This window comes from Podarcis cretensis (genome assembly GCF_951804945.1).
Source record: "Podarcis cretensis genome assembly, chromosome: 2".
Classification (NCBI taxonomy): Eukaryota; Metazoa; Chordata; class Lepidosauria; order Squamata; family Lacertidae; genus Podarcis; species Podarcis cretensis.
In genome coordinates, this window is record NC_137171.1 from 20,465,066 (window position 1) to 20,482,055 (window position 16,990).

General features: G+C 41.1%; 2 protein-coding genes across 3 annotated transcripts in view; one reads left to right on the forward strand and one right to left on the reverse strand.

The window, feature by feature from the left end:
* Positions 1-2,007, reverse strand: part of CRLF3 (cytokine receptor like factor 3) — a 29,393-nt gene extending 27,386 nt beyond the window's left edge. For both annotated transcript variants that reach the window (XR_013835828.1, XM_079965569.1), the window contains exon 1: positions 1,816-2,007. Coding sequence is in view for 1 of the 2 variants with exons in the window: in XM_079965569.1 (XP_079821695.1) it covers positions 1,816-1,926 (111 nt within the window). In the remaining variant the exon portion in view is untranslated. The remainder of the gene's footprint in view (positions 1-1,815) is intronic.
* Positions 2,008-5,183: 3,176 nt separating this feature from the next.
* Positions 5,184-16,990, forward strand: part of ATAD5 (ATPase family AAA domain containing 5) — a 29,949-nt gene continuing 18,142 nt past the window's right edge. Inside the window, exons 1-7 of the mRNA XM_079965739.1 lie at positions 5,184-5,458; positions 8,143-9,818; positions 9,991-10,045; positions 10,983-11,141; positions 13,212-13,338; positions 14,561-14,642; positions 15,941-16,122. Coding sequence (XP_079821865.1) covers positions 5,396-5,458; positions 8,143-9,818; positions 9,991-10,045; positions 10,983-11,141; positions 13,212-13,338; positions 14,561-14,642; positions 15,941-16,122 — 2,344 coding nt within the window. The 5' untranslated portion in view covers positions 5,184-5,395. The remainder of the gene's footprint in view (positions 5,459-8,142; positions 9,819-9,990; positions 10,046-10,982; positions 11,142-13,211; positions 13,339-14,560; positions 14,643-15,940; positions 16,123-16,990) is intronic.

The window sequence follows — 16,990 nt, forward strand, 5'->3', positions numbered from 1 at the left end:
TGGCCATGTGACCCGGAAGTGTCTCCGGACAGCGCTGGCCCCTGGCCTCATGAGTGAGATGGGCGCACAACCCCAGAGTCTGTCAAGACTGGCCCGTATGGGCAGGGGTACCTTTACCTTTTACTTACCGCCTGCCGGTTATGTGTGTGTGGGGGCACTAGGCCCATAATTAACCAACTAACTTTCAAGGTGAGTTCCCCCACCTTTTCCCCAGGAAAAAAAGCACTGATTATCACCACCATCATCATCATTTATTAAATTTGTATACCGCCCTTCACCCAAAGATTACCAAGGTGGTTTGTGGCATGAAAAATTCAAAACGAGAACACCACCACAACATAACCACCCGACACCATCCCACTTACCATTTCCCCCCATCCCTTCTTTCCCCCTCTTTTCTTCCTACAAAAAAAAAAGAAAAGATTCTCTTCTATCCTATTTCCCCTTTGTTTAAACCAGTTCATGAACCAATAACTTATACACTGACCACTAATAATGAACCATATGTTGTTGATATTACTCCACATTTATTATGCTATTTTTTATGACATACAAATGACATGAGAAAACTTGGCATACTTATTTGTATAACATTATTCTTGTTTTATAAAACCCCATAAAAAGTTATTCAAAAAAAGACGAGAAGAAACTCAAGCAAGATTGGATAAAATTTATAGATTATGTCAAAGAACACTGTAAATATGTTAAAAGAGTAGCAGGATTGGTGTAGCATTTATGAAGTAATTTGATATCTTAGTTAAAAAATAAGAATTAAAAAATGAAATGCAAAAGTAATTGTATGCAAGGGGAAGAAATGCAAAAATAAAATAAAATTGAAAACCAGGGGGGGCGGGAAAAGTCAGACAAGATGAATTTGGTGTCAAGATGAATGGGAAAATGTTGGTATCTGAAGAAGTGTGTATGCACACGAAAGCTTATACCCAGAACAAACTTACTTGGTTTCTAAGGTGCTACTGGACAAATATATATATATATATATATATATATACACACACACACACACACATAAACATAAACGTATATAAACATACATACATACATACATATATATATATATATACACACACACACACACACAGTGGTACCTAGCCTCGGGTTACATACGCTTCAGGTTACATACGCTTCAGGTTACATACTCCGCTAACCCAGAAATAGTGCTTCAGGTTAAGAAATTGCTTCAGGATGAGAACAGAAATTGTGCAGCGGTGGCGCAGTGGCAGCAGGAGGCCCCATTAGCTAAAGTGGTGCTTCAGCTTGAGAACAGTTTCAGGTTAAGAACGGACCTCCGCAACGAATTAAGTACTTAACCTGAGGTACCACTGTCTGTGTGTGTGTGTGTGTGTGTGTATGTATAAAAATGTGTGTATGTATGTATAAAAATCTTGGAAAATATAATAATAATAATAATAATAATAATAATAATGTTATTCAAAAAACGAAAAGAAAAGAGAACAACAAAAAACACAACGCAAAAACCCAGAACAAACTAATAAGCCCCGCCTAGCAAACACGTTTAAAAGGATGTTCAAAAAAGCCAAAGAAATAGCTAGAGAGAGAGAGAGAGATAAAAACGTTTCCTCCTGGCGCCCTTGGGAGGAGCAGCAGCCGTCGCTGCAGAGAAGGCGCAAAAAGCCCTGTCAGGAGTAGAGAAGGGGCAATACCGACACCATACCGAATTGCCCCGACCCTCGGCAGGGGTATCTCCGCTGCAGCCTGAGAGGGGCTCCGCAGCGCTTTGCAACACCTCCCGGTCCACCTTCAGCTGCTCCACCCGCCGCCCGCCGCCCCCGTTACCTGCTGCCGGGCCAGCTGCAGCCCCTTCAGGCGCTGCTGCAGCTCGCGGCGGTAGGTGCGCGCCGCCTCGACGCTCTCGCGAGCCTCCAGCAACAACGCCTCCGTCTCCATTCCGTCCCCGTCGGCGGGGAGAGAGAAAGAGGGAGAGAGGGCCGCGGGCGGACCTACTGCTGGCAGTGGCCTCACACCCGGAAGCGGCCCGCATCCGGGCACCCAACGCCGTTGGCAGGCGCAGGAAAAGGGCGGGGTCTGGGGATTCTCCCCGCCCCGCATCCCCTTCGCCTCTTCCTGGCCTCGCGCCCCCTTTTTTTTAGGCTCGCTTTCTCTCGCAGAGGCATCGCAGGGCGGGGCACGGAGAGGAAGTTGAGACAATGGGTAAATTAAGACGGGAGTCTTAGTTACTTGGAGGTTTTTATTTATTTATTTTGCTATAAAAATGTTCAGTGGTGCATGCATGCGGCATGCAATGATCAATACATTGACTGAGTTCAAATTGTAAATACAGTGGTACCTCAGGTTACATACGCTTCAGGTTACGGACTCCGCTAACCCAGAAAAAGTGCTTCAGGTTAAGAACTTTGCTTCAGGATGAGAACAGAAATCGTGCAGCTGCAGCGCGGCGGCAGCAGGAGGCCCCATTAGATAAAGTGGTGCTTCAGGTTAAGAACAGTTTCAAGTTAAGTACGGACCTCCGGAACGAATTAAGTACTTAACCTGAGGTACCACTGTATGTTTTTTTAAGCATCGCCTCCTGGCAAATAGAAGGGGAAGAAATGGAGGCAGTGAGAGATTTTACTTTCTTGGGCTCCATGATCACTGCAGATGGTGACAGCAGTCGCAAAATTAAAAGACGCCTGCTCCTTGGGAGAAGGGCAATGACAGGCCTAGACAGCATCTTAAAAAGCAGAGACATCACCTTGCCGACAAAGGTCTGTATAGTTAAAGCTATGGTTTCCCCTGTAGTTATGTATGGAAGTGAGAGCTGGACCATCAAGAAGGCTGATCGCCAAATAATTGATGCTTTTGAATTATGGTCTGGAGGAGACTCTTGAGAGTCCTATGGACTGCAAGAAGATCAAACCGATCCATTCTGAAGGAAATCAGCCCTGAATGCTCACTGGAAGGACAGATCCTGAAGCTGAGGCGCCAATACTTTGGCCACCTCATGAGAAGAGAAGACTCCCTGGAAAAGACCCTGTTGTTGGGAAAGATTGAGGGCACAAGAAGAAGGGGACAACAGAGGACGAGATGGTTGGACAGTGTTCTCGAAGCTACGAACATGAGTTTGACCACTGTGGGAGGCAGTGGAAGACAGGAGTGCCTGGCGTGCTCTGATCCATGGGGTCACGAAGAGTCAGACACGACTAAACAATCTGGACCAAGGGGTCACGAAGAGTGGGAAACAACTAAATATCTGGATTTACAGTTCTTGATGGGAAATTCTTCAAAACAATATGGCACTTAAAAAAAAAAGCTGACAAATTCTAGTCTGCATATTCTTTCAGCGCCACTCCATAAACAATTTCCTATTTGTATTTACAGCTTCCAGAGCCTTAGTTTCTTCAAAGTAGTTTAACTAACTGTTTTGGAGCAGTTCGCCGTAGTTTAACTCCGAGCAGCCCTTTTGTCGGCGCCGTGAATAGTTTTGCAAAATTGAGGGGCAGGGCAAAGGAAGACAACTTCCTGACTGGTTTTGTTTTGTTACTATGTTCCGTGTTTTTGTGTGTGTGTTTATACTATAAACTGCCCTGTGATATTCGAATGAAAGGCAACATATAAATTTAATAAATACTAGTAATAACTACAAAACAGTATTGAAGTCAGAACTAAAACAGCAACTACTGTATTTGTTTTTACAAAAATGCAACCTCTTATATGAAAAATAACAATAATTTTTAAAAATTCTAAATGAAACAATAGAGGTGAATACAACACAAGAGATAAATATAAAATTATTTTACAGATTAGTTTTTTAAGAGCACAACACGCCCGAAATAAAAATGACTTGCATTCTGGATTCAGTCTGAAACAATTATTTTACATTTCAAGATGTGCCACTGAAAAAAACTGAGGGATCAAAACACATTTGGCAACTGAACGTGATGCTCATCTATAATAGACGGATCATGGCAACTGAAAGTGTTTTTATTTGCAATAGGCTGTCATGCTACTTTGTTGTGGTGTTTAGAAGTTGGTTTACATGCAAGTGTTGTTTAGCTGCACAAATTGCACCCACCTGTATTACTGTGTTTAGAAGTTGCTTCATTTCATTGCTGTTTTTTGTATATACAGATATTTTTTAGAAAAAAGTATATACTAATGCAACTAGTACCACTCTGAATTTTTCTAGCCATTCTATTCCGTTATCGCCAGGAACGGGGAGAGAAATACCAGCTGCACACCATACATTTAAAACACACATTTAAAGGCATGCCATTTCGCATGGGAGTAGCCAGGATTTTTGTTGGGGAGGCAGGCTTTTTGGGGGGCAGATTGCCCCCAAAAGTTGTTGAGCTTTTATTGGGGAAATCATAGGTAAAAATCCCCCCAAATCTCCATTGTTGCGGTGGCAGTCTTCTGCTGTGGGGTGGGGCAGAACATCAATATTCAGGTAGATAGCTGTGTTAGTCTGACGCAGTCGAAATAAAAAATTAAAGAATAGTCCAGTAGCACCTTAGAGTGCATGCACACTTCTTGAGATGCCTAGAACAAACTTAGTTGGTCTCTAAGGTGCTACTGGACTATTCTTTAATTTTTTATTTTGACTCCTTTAATTCAATACTGTATTTTTAATGCTTTTCTATGCTTTTTGAGGATTTAGCTAAGCTACACCCATGCCATTTTCCCCAGAGAATTGTGGGAACTGCAGTTTTTCCCCAACACAGAACTACAATTCCCAGCACCTTTAACAACACACTTTACAGTTCCCAGGATTTGATTATTATTATTTTGAAAAGTCATTCCTGCAATGCAGGGGGTTGGACTAGATGACCTTTGGGAGGTCCCTTTCCAACTCTACAGTTCTATGTGCGCCGGACGTGCTTTAAATGCACGGTGTAGGACCTGTCAAGGGAGCTCCAGCCGCCGCCGAACTGCAATTCGAAAAAGCCGCGCGTCATACTTTTTCCTTCGAGAGAGGCCAAGTTCTCGCGAGAAAACAGAAAAGCGGGAGGGGGGGTTGGGGCGCGATTCCACCCCCGAGATAAGTCGGGTTCCCTTTACGTTTGGCTGGGAGCAGCTCACGTGACACGGGCGAAGGTTGCGGGAACGAAGGCGGCGGCTGCGCGCTCCCCTGTCACGTGAGCCCCAGAGGCGCACGCCCCGCCCGCCGCAGCCGCGGCGCTCGGAATCCCTCCCGCGCGCGCTTTTCTAGTTCTGCCCCGACTGTTGTCTGGCGCGCGAATTTCTGACAGGATCTCTCTCCGCGCCCTCCCAAACCGGGCCGGCCGGCCGGCAGGCGGGAGTCCAAAGGCGGCCTCCGTCGAGCGAGCGCCTGCCTCCTTCATGGCTCCGAGGACCTTCCTCCGCTGAGCTGAGAGGCGAGAGAAATCGCCGGCCGTTTGCTGAGGGAAGAAGGCGGATGGTGGGGAGGGTGGCCATGGCCGCCGAAACTGCGGCTGCCTCAACCGACGGCGACGTCCAGGTAAGAGAGAGGGAGAGAGAGAGAGAGAGGCCGAAGCTCCTTTTCCCTCTGGCTCCGCGGACTTGGTGCGTGTGCAAGCGAGTGAAATGGGCTTGGGAAAGGGATAGGTGTGAGGCGGCTCCGCCTGTGGGCGAGTTGCAGCTGTCAGAGCCAAGAAGGAGTGCCAACTCGAATAAAATGTGTTTTTTTGGGGGGGTAGGTAAGCCCAGCCCCACATGATCGATCATATGACGTGGGTGCACGCACACCGTTTGAATGTCAACGGCCGTCAACTTTTTTTTGGGGGGGGGAGGGCTGGCCCGGCTCTCTCAAATATTTTATTTTATTAGAGGTCAACCCCCAGGAGTTGGCTCCTGTGGCAGAGGTAAAGGAGTCAGGGGTGCCAACTTTTTGGGCTACTTCGTGCCATGCAAACTGGCTAGATTTTTTTCTTTTCTTTAATAAAGTTTTTTATTGATACAACAAGAAAAAAGAAAAAAAAACCACAAATACCAAATTACACACAAGAATAACCATAGACACATAATTTTCTTAGCAAACAATAAAACATCTATTGGTCTTAACACTAAAGACCCAACCTCCCGTCTATTCCATATTTCAAATTCATATTACTGGCTAGATTTTTTTCATTGTACAGTACTAAGTTGCTCTGGGTTGCCTTGGTCAAGATAAAGCAACTAACAAATGTAATAATAATAACAAATGTAATAATAATAATAATAAATTTCATTTATACCCCGCCCTCCCCAGCCAAGACCAGGCTCAGGGTGGCTAACAACCAATAATAAAAACATGTTGATTAAAATACAATTTAAAAAACAAGATTAAAATACAACATTAAAACATTAGGATGCAGCCTCTTCACAGGAGGAGAAAGGAAAAAGAAAGAGGGGGAGGGAATCAAACTGATTTTAAGCCAAAGGCCAGGTGGAAAACTGTCTTACAGGCCCTGCGGAAAGAAATCAGATTACAAATGTAATAAGTAATAACAATAACTTGAAGAAAATATCCCCCCCCAAGCCTCAGCCCATGTCATTGATCGCATTGATGCTCAGAACTTTCACACCATTTGGATGGCGATGCTCATCAACTTTTTCGGGGGAAGCAGCCCCCTAATATATTTATTTATTTGCCCCTATGGGTTGGCTCTTGTGAAAGCGGTTAACCATCTTATTTTCTTTTTTAAATAGCAGTCTTGATGTTTTTCAATTTGCCGGGGTGTGTGCCATCAGGCGTGTTTTCACTTCCCACCCCCATGCAAATTCTAAACGTTTGAAACAGATTGGTGGCTCAAGGTTGTCTCTCATAGCCTGATGGGGGAGATCTGGAAAAATACCGCCTTTACTGTCAGTGGGGTCGGTGAGATTTCCATTACAGATTTCTCCTCCATAGTTATTTAATAGTCTTGTATTTTATTCAGTGAACTTCCCTGAGATCCTTTGATGAAGGGCAGTAAATAAATTTAATAAATAAATAGAATAAAAATAAACGTGTAAGGTACACACAAAGGCAGGCATGAGGGCCTGGGTGAAAAACTTCATTTGTGATGCTGTTGAGGGTGTGTGGCGTTAAACCGGTTTAGCACCACATTTTTCTGTCCCCAAGGAATCTTGGGAATGGTAGTTGTGGGTGAGAGGGCATAGCGGCCTGTCCCAGAGAAAATGTAGCAACCTTGCAAAGGTGCATAATGTGATTGGTTTGTTGCTATATCCCATGTTCTGAAAGGGATCATCTTTCAGAGAAAATGTGTGTATTTTTTTTTTAAAAAAAGAACCCCAAATGTTTTTCATTAGGGAATATTTTTACAGTCACAGTCTAGCTTAACTGTTAAACATCCCACTTGGGCCCTAAAGCTCGGGATGAGGAGCAGTTCCATTTAGGGATGTTGAGAGTGCAGAAGTACCTGCCAAAGATCAGGTACATTGTCCTTTTTTGTTTTGCAAGCCTGACTCAGTAGTTGAGCTCTAGCCAGAACCTGAGCTTCCCAGGTCTGAGCCCAATTTTGTATTCACGGGCTAAAATAAAAATAATACCTGGCTCTTGGCTCTTGTATTTGTAATGGGATCTTCAGAACGAACAATAAAGTTTATGTCAGTTTAGAAAGGAGAATGTTTGTTTTCTATAAAATACAGGCAGCCCCCTGTACATACTGGGGTTACATAAAATCACATATAATTGAAACCCATAGAAAAAGCCCGCAAACATCTCATTCCGCCTCCACCCCACTCCTGTTCTGCCCTTTTAATGATATTTCAGTGAAATCTTTATAACATTTTTGTGTCACTTCCAAGGTCAGTACAATGCACGTATACATGGCCACATACATATTGAACATGCATAAATGAGGGGCTGCTTGTATGCTTTTAAATAATTTGTTATTTCATTTAACCCAGTCTCATAGGTGACAGCCTGCTTTAATAATATATCCAGCTTAACCGCTTCTGAGGTAGCATAGATAGATCATATTTTATTTTTTATTTTGCCTTTAACAATTAACATAGCTTTACCGATTAACATGGTGCCCCATATTTGTTTTAAAAAGAAATGTGTGGATGTAGTTCTTGTGTAATAAGCATGACAAGCTTTTTAGACAATTTGCGTTCAAATAAGAAATAAACACGAGCAATTTTAATGCTAGCTAAAGCTGTTTATTTATACAAAACCACTCTGCTTTTCCTTTATAGCCATGTAAGAAACGGAAAGAAGATGATCCTTCTATAAAAGCAATTACAAAATATTTTTCACCATTAGGAAAAAATGTTGATAAAGTGTTGTCACCACCAAAGTCCAACAATATAATGGATTATTTTAAAAGAACTTCCCCCACATATGAGAATATTGCTGCACCTGTAACAGAGATGAAAACTAAAACAGATAGATCATCCTTGGAAAATTCTTCAAAGGCTTTATCAAGACTCAAGAGGAAAGGAAAGAGATGTAATTTAAATAATAAATTAAAAGATATAAAAACAATTAGGCCTGACCTTGTGATAGAAATTAATAGTGATGATAGTAAAGAATTTCTCAGTCCGAAAGAAGAAGACTCTAAAGGTAGTTTCAATAGTCATAGTGTTCCTGCATTGGTTGGCCCTACAAACCTGGAAGAAATGTTAAATGATTGTAGTAAACACCGTCTCAGTAGTGTTGACGGGAAACATGAAGAAGGAATAAAGAGTAACATAAAAAGATTAAAGACACGGAAACACAAAGATAAGGTGGACTTGCCTAAACATTTTTCTACTGAAACCCAACAGAAAGATAATAGTAGAGAAGTTGATAATAAACAAGGTATATCTATGAGTAAACCAGAAAATGAAAGCATAGAAAATATTATGCATCCTGAGACTAATGCACATGAGACACCACTTTTAAATGATTGCACAGTTACTGTATCATTTGAAGACTTTCTAAAAAGCCAAGGTGAAAATAAAAGCCATCAAATTCCCGAAGCAGAAACAGCAGATAGTCCCATTGCATCCTGTGAAACAGTGAGCTGCCAAGTTGCTCAGCAGCTCCCACTTAAGAAAGTAACTGTCCTTGCACAAATTCATTCTGTGCCTCCAAAATCTCCCTCTTCTAGGAAAATAGCTTCTATCTTTTTAAAGCAAAAAACCAAAACAGCCAGAAGACAAAGCAGTCCGCCTGCATCAGAAGAGATGTATGCTGAGCAAATTACACAGAAGCGAAAATCTAATGTGGTGATAGCAGAAGAAGAGTTAGAACTGGCAGTATTAGAAGCTGCAGGTTCCGAGAGCATGAAGTCAAAATGCACTGCAGAAGAAAGATACCAGTTTATGAAAGCTTTTAGACAACCGGCATCTGATATGGTAAAAAATGGATCTAAAAAAGGACCCGGTAAACAGAAGGAAGTAGAAAAATCTTCAAAACACAAACTGGAAGTGGAAGAATCTGAGGATGTTTCTAATAAAAAACTAGGAAATGAATTATCATCTGATTTTGTTGGTAGTGATTCCCATTGTAATACAGTTAAAAAAGATCGTACCAGAGTAAGAAACAGCAAGCTCAGCAGGAAAAAGATGATACTAAGAGGAGAGGAGAAAGATTTAAATACAAACAAAAGCCTGGACCATGCTGCTGGGGAAACCACTTCAACTGAAGCAGAAAGCACATTGTCCCCCAAAAAGAATGGATTGAGAAGAAGTCCACGGCAAAAGAAAAGCCAAAGTTCCATAAATATTACACCAGAAAAAGCAAGGTTTTCAGAGACTATTGATGAAAATGCATCAGATCCTATTCCTGTACAGGCTTCTACTCCCCAAACAAAAAAATCCTTTAATAAAAGTGCCTTGTATAAGGCTGTGGTGATTACTGAACCCTTTGATTCAACGAGCCCAATAAGGTAAACATATTTTTAGAGTGTAAGTAATTTTTGTTGAAGTACCTAAACTTTATTTAGAGACGGTAGCTCTGAACATATGCAGCTTTAGCACTTTGCTGTTTATCCCAAAACAGTATTAAGAAGTGGTTTTTAATAAATATATAATAAGTGGGATTTTTTCCCCCTCATGCAGGATGAAATTCACTCGAATTAGTACATCTGAAAGATTTACGCAACAGAGTGTGAAGGTATTGTTTTGAATAAATTTCACTGTAATTTGAATATGAAGGCCCAATAGAATTAAATATACTAGTGTAAAAAGTTGTTGCACGCCCTTAAATTATGCACAGAATATTTTGAATGATATTATTCTTCCCCCTCAGCAGTAGAATGTAAGTAAGCATTGTACTACTTCTAGGTGTTCTTCCAACCTCCTCACTATATTTAGAGTGTAAAACTGAAACCAGGAATAACCATCTTCATTACTTGCAATCCAAATTTGAAAATAAATTTGAAATAAGGATGGAGTTATAGACCTGTTGAAATTAATGGACTTCAAGCACATTGATTTCAGTTGGTCTATATGACTTACATTGCATATCACCTAGAATTTCCTGTTCTGGCTTTATGTTTGCACAAATGAACGTTGAGTGTGAGGAGGACAAATCTGGAACCTCTTTTGATCTTTGTGCATGTCTAGGTTTCTGAGGGAAATTATTGTATGAGAAGGCCCTTAATATATATCTGGTCATACACTTTAATATACTGGCATACAGTATATTACCAATATGACATACATATTGTTCAGTGAGAAACAGTTTAATATAATTATGTAATTATTTAAAAAAATTACAACATACACAGCTTTTAAATATTTACCTGGATTAATAGATTTAAATATAGCACCTTAGATTGAACAGTGCCTTGTTGAGCAGAAAGGATTTCTGTTCATACAAGGCATGGTGTCTGATTTTCCCGGGCTTCCCCCTACCTGCTGCAGCCCCATGTCATTTGCCATGCTATTTTGGAGAGTCCCCCAGCCCTCAGGAGCAGGGTTTTTTGTGGGGGTGTTTTAATAAGAAGGAGGAATTGGTGAAGAACATTTCCACCTTTGCATTTTTAGATCCAAGCCGCAGTGTACATTGGCCCTTGGCCCATTAATGATTCCTTTTAATTTTACTGTAGATGAACAGTATATCGAAAGCAAAGAAATTGGTTGAGAAAGCAAAGGCTCTAAAGCATAACAGAGCAACAAAGATTACTGAAGAGACATTACCCGTGCCTCTGCGACGCTCTTCTAGACAACAGGCCTTGACTGAAAAGAAAAAGTCACAGAACACAGAAGTAAGTCCATAAACTCTAGCTTATATATGGAATCAGCATTGTTGTTCACTTGCTTTAAGCAACAGTTTGTCTTTGACCTGTTCTCTATTCTGTAGTATAAGGGGTTTGAATAAACTTGTAGTCGTTGCTATGAGTTTGTCTGAAAACAATTTTTTAAAGTATCTGTTCTAGTGATAAAGTAGATGAGTGTAAACCAGGGGTCAACAAACTTTTTCAGAAGAGTCCACTGTCTCTGAGACCTTGTGGGGGGCTGGATGGACCCCCTCCCAAAAGCACCTCCCCGCCGATGCCACTCATGCCGCCGCCGCCTCATCTTCAGCAGCGTCAGCATCCTCTGTCTCGGTGGGGCGCAGAGCCCAAGCCGCTGGCCTGGGCGGCGGAGGCAGCCTCCGCGCCACTGCCGCTTCCTTCCCTCTCGGCTGCTTTCTTCTTCTTCTTTTTTTTTTTATTAAATTTTTATTGGATTTTCACATTTTATAAACACACACACACAAAAAAGAAAAAACGAAGACAAAACATGTATAATTTCATATCCTTGCTTTCTTAACCCCACTTCCTGACTTCCCCCCACCCCACCCCTTCATACATCCTAATTCAAATAATTAGCTCAGCAAGTTCTTATCTCTCATCCTTTACATATTATTGTTATTATTTTTTTTTAAAGTTAGTTCTTATTACTTGGCCAAATTTTACTTATCCAGTTATCTTATAAATATTAAATCCTTTTCTAAGGTCGACCCAAACTCCCTTCCACAAATTTCCCCCTTTTTATATTAAATATAGGTCATAATAGCCAAACACAAAGGTTAAAATTCTGTTCTCCCCTCCCTCCCAACCCCGGTTTCTGTCCCTTCCCGAATAAATGTCCACAAAACAGTTTTTAGCCTGGATCTCGGCTGCTTTCTTCCACTCAGCCGCCTCAGTGGGAAGGAAGGGGCGGAGCCCAGAGGCACCCATGGCTTCTGATTGGCTGCTGGAGCTTCCGTGCTGCGTCGCAGAAGTCAGTCTCCACGCTGCGAGGCCGCCACGCCACACCTGTTTAGCGCAGGGACTGACCGACTGGGCAGCAAGGTTCGCGGGCCGGATTAACGAGCCTGGTGGGCCGCATCCAGCCTGTGGACCTTAGTTTGCCGACCTCTGGTGTAAACGCTGAGATTAATTTCATGAATAACTGAAAATTGTTTGCTCTCACTTTTCAGCCATACTCCAATAAATGCTGATGGTCACATTTTAGGTGATTGTTAGTGTTCTTGAGTATTTGCTATAATAATATAACATTTCCTTAGCTTATGAAAAGTAAGCAGAAATTGTATAGTTTCTTCTAACATTTTCAGTGAACGTATAACACAGTTTCTATAAAAAATGAACTTTTTGTTAACTGTACCTATGCAGTGTGCTTCCTTGATCTCTCACTAGTCCTGTTCTACACAAGGAAAAATGAGAAAGGGAAAGTGGCTTGTTCACCGTTACCAAGTGAATTTAATGCTGAACTTGAATTGAGCTCAAGTTCCACATCCAGCTGTGCATTAGTTTTTGCATACTACACTGAGTAGATAGAGAGGCTCATTTTTATTTGATGTAATACTGACAGAAGTTTGTATGAAATACAACTGTTCATTTGAAATATAGTAGCAGCCGATACCATAAAAATATAGAAACCAAATGCAAGTTGCTGAAGCTTATTTTGTTACTTAGTATCATGTCTTTCAGTTTGCATTCATTTATATTTGCTTTTATAAAAAATGCTGTGCACTACCCTGGAATTTTCTGATACTTTAAATAAAATGAAATAAATGTCTAGTGAACTGTGGTGTATGCAAGAGCTCTATAGAAGCATGTATTTTTGCATTCTCCTCCTTGTCAGGGACTATGCACTGGGAATGTGTGAGTTATCTAACAGTGGCAAGAGCTTTTTCATGCAGGGCTCCATAGGCACAATAAAATTCCTTGGGGGTGGGTGGGTTGGGTTGTTGTCGTTTTGATTTTGATTATGTATTTTGTGGTTTTATATTTCGATTTTATTCTGTGAACCACCCTGAGACCTGTAATACTTATCCTGTTTGTGTTCAGGATTCAGTGATTTTTCTGGATTCAAGTCCTGTTTCAGAAAACGTGAACAAACCAAAGAAACTTCGAAACTTGAATGATGTATTGGGGAAGAAGACTGGAAATGTGAAGACAGCTATGAAATCAAATGGTACCAAATGTTACTTACTAACTTTCCAATTTCTAGCCCATACTTCAGTGTTTCATAAAACTGAGATAGGTTACAGTGATAAAACAATTCACAATTTAAATAATAGCATTTTAAAGTCATTGTACCAAAACCAGGTGGACACTTCTTCAATTTTCAACTCACTGCATTGTGTTAGCCACTATGTGGGCTGCTATAAAAGCCTGGGGAAAGAGGTACGTCTTCAAGTGGTGTCAAAGGGTAAGCAATATCAGCACCAAGCCTAAGTTAATAGGAAGGGCGTTCTACAGTCAGGGTGCCACCACAAAGAAGGTTTCTAGTCCATGTCACCACACAGTGTCCTTCACTCAACATGAGATGAGTACAGTACTAAGCAACTCTCACAGAGCCAAAATATATTGAAATGTTGGGGATCTGTGATCTCCCATCTCTTTATATGTTTTTTAAAAGCAGCCATGGGAGTTATTTAGATTGGGACCATGATGCTAGGGGCAAAGTTTAGCCCTCTCAAGCTGCACTACTTGCTCAATGAATATAGCCTCAATGGGTGAGGAGGTTCATGTTATGTGCCCCATTAAGGTAATACTATCTGGATTTTGTGTGTTAGTATGTGTTACAGGTATAACCCTGTTGGCTGTCTTTTCCTGTTGGGGGGGGGTTTGGTATCAATTTTACATGCATAATGAGAGAAATGCTTGTGCAGATTGTCAGAACTTAAAATACAGCTAAAACATGTTTATGAGCAGATGCTATACAACTAAGTTCACAGGAGTTTTGTGCAGTGTTCTGAAAACTTCACATTCCTAATATTTTTTCCTAAAATTTGTAACATACTTCCTTAAACTATAAATATGAAAATGAAATTGTTCGCTTTTTCTGAAATATGTGCACACTGGTACACGTGCTCATTCAGGTAACTGTTTAGTGGTCACAGAATATTAAGATTTTCAGAAACCGAGAGAATATCTGTCCTATGACTATGTAACACAGAACCATGGAATTCAGCTATAATATACATAGTTAATATATCATCAGGGAAATTAAATAGTATAATTTTGAAAACATTTTATGTTATAATTTAAGAATCTGAGATATAGTGTGCAGTTAATTATTATTGTGATTAATTTGATGTATATCTATCTGTTCCTTCCATAACTTCATATTGCAGCACAGAGTTAGGGCTATATTTGTGCCTTGCTAATCTGGCAATATTTTACTTTTAAAGGCAAAGAGAAAGTGTCTTCATCAATTAGGAAAAAGGTCCAGAAGACTACAGATGCAGCGATTTATGTTTTGGATGAAAGCAGGTCAGTTTCTCACATATATACTTGTAGTAATTTACAAAGCCCTGAACAACTTAGGTCCAGAGTACCTCAGCGACTGTCTGAACCCTTCTATCCCAGCACGATCACTGTGATCATCTGTAGGAGCATCGCTGCTCATTCCCCAAGCTGGTGAGGCTCATTTGACCTCAAGAAACTGAGCCTTGTGTCATTGGCTCAGTATTATGAAATACTCTGCCAATAGGCACCTTCAAGTTTTAAACACCTGCTGGAAACATTTCTATTTCATCAGGCTTATGCAGGCAATTAAGAATTTCCTATTTCCATAATAGCTGATTTCAACTTTTTAATATGGCATTTATATTATGGTTTTATTATATATTATGATACGATTTATTATATATTATGGTACGATTGTTGTAAACTGCTCTGATACTTTTTATGACCAGAAATGAGGTGTGTGTGTGTGTGTGTGTGTGTGTGTTAATGAATGAGATGGAACTGCATAAATCCACACCCATTTTTATAGAACCATGAGCAACATAATGGAATGAATGGGCTGCTCAACTAGAACTGGAGAGACCCAGTTTTCAACCCCTGCTCATCCATGAAGCACACTGGGTGACCCTGGACGTCCCCTTTCTCTCAGCCCAGCTTAATCTTACAGAGGGTGAAATGTGGCGGTGTGATTCACTGTATTCAAACCTGAGCCCCTTGGAGGAGAATGTGTTAACATTATTAGTACACAAGTTGAAACTTGGTGAAAGGGTTGTCTGGTGCAATGTAACAAGCAAAGATGCAGCATAAAGTGGGTGGCAGGAGATTTTTGACGGTTCTTCTCAGAGCTGCATACTCCAGAGAACAGTCAGTAATTGTAGGCAAGTAGTATTTGCCTACAATCCTGCCAACCTAGCAGTTCAAAAGCACGTCAAAGTGCAAGTAGATAAATAGGTACTGCTCCGGCGGGAAGGTAAATGGCGTTTCCGTGCGCTGTTCTGGTTCGCCAGAAGCGGCTTAGTCATGCTGACCACATGACCCGGAAGCTGAACGTCAGCTCCCTCGGCCACTAAAGCGAGATGAGCGCCGCAACCCCAGAGTCGGCCACAACTGGACCTAATGGTCAGGGGTCCCTTTACCTTTACCTTTACCTAGTGTTTCGAAGAAGCTTTCCTCCCATTACTGATCCTATCATTGTAGATTGTGGTAAGCTGCTCAGGAATCTTCAGGTTCTCCTGAACAGTTCCAAAGCCTTTGCTGCAAGGAATGCAAACCAATATTAAATAGTGAAGCTTATCTGCTTTTTGGTTGTCACTTCCACCTAGTGATCAAGATTCTGAAAATTCTCAAGATGGCAAGCAGTTCAAAGCAAAACGTGAATTTTTAATGAGTGGTTTGCCAGAGTCTTTAAAAAGGCAGATTGCAAAGAAAGCAGCAGCATTGGAAGCATATTCGTCAATTAATTCCTGTTTTCGAACAGTGGTCCATGTTCAGCAGAAGGACTGTGGTGAGTATTGACCTCCTGAAGTTCTTGCAATGACTGTACATTATTGGAGCTTTTGCCTTAAAATAATGTTTATTGACTTTTTGTTACTACAAGAGACTAACAAATGTTTGGGTGGCATAAATTTAGATGAGTTTCATAAAACTATATTCTGTTTGGGCTTAGGCCAGAAGTGACTACCCAGGCTTGGGGCCCCTGGACCCTCCACTGTCCATCAGCTGTTCAGTAGGAATCAGCTGATAAGGGAAAAGGCTTTGATATTGAGCAGAGTGTGCAATTGCAGATTCTTCTTCGACCAGTATACTGTATCTGCTACAAGAAGATCAAAGCAAGAGGGGGAAATGCTTCAGCAAGAGTGGTAGATTGTCTTTCTTTCAAATATGAGAAAAAACATCTACACACTTTGCTATTGCATGCATGCGTTTTGGGGAGATGCAGTTTTTGAAGTTAGGGACTCTAAATAGCTATAGGGAAGGGCAGGGTTTGTAGCTCAACTGTGAATTGACATTTGTGTTATTTTACAGGGATTGAGTCATGTTTACATTTTTGAGCGGTCAGGGCAGGTAAAGGATGTTGGACAGCTTTTTTAAAAAAACCCAAGTTTTACGAAATGTGGAGAAAAGGAAAGATGGAACTTGACTTACTAAGTTATGCCTCTGTCCCCATGAGGAATAGCTTTCTCTGTGTTATGTGACTGTGTGTGCGTCTACCACTGGATGCAGGTTCTGACAGCTTATCCTGTTATAATGTGGTTCTCAGCCTAGACACTGTTCACACTCCTAGCTTAGAAGATGATTGCCTCTTACTTTGCAGGAACTTGAAGATGAAAAGAGCAATGGGAATGGTGACTGCCTCTTTCATAAGGAAGAAG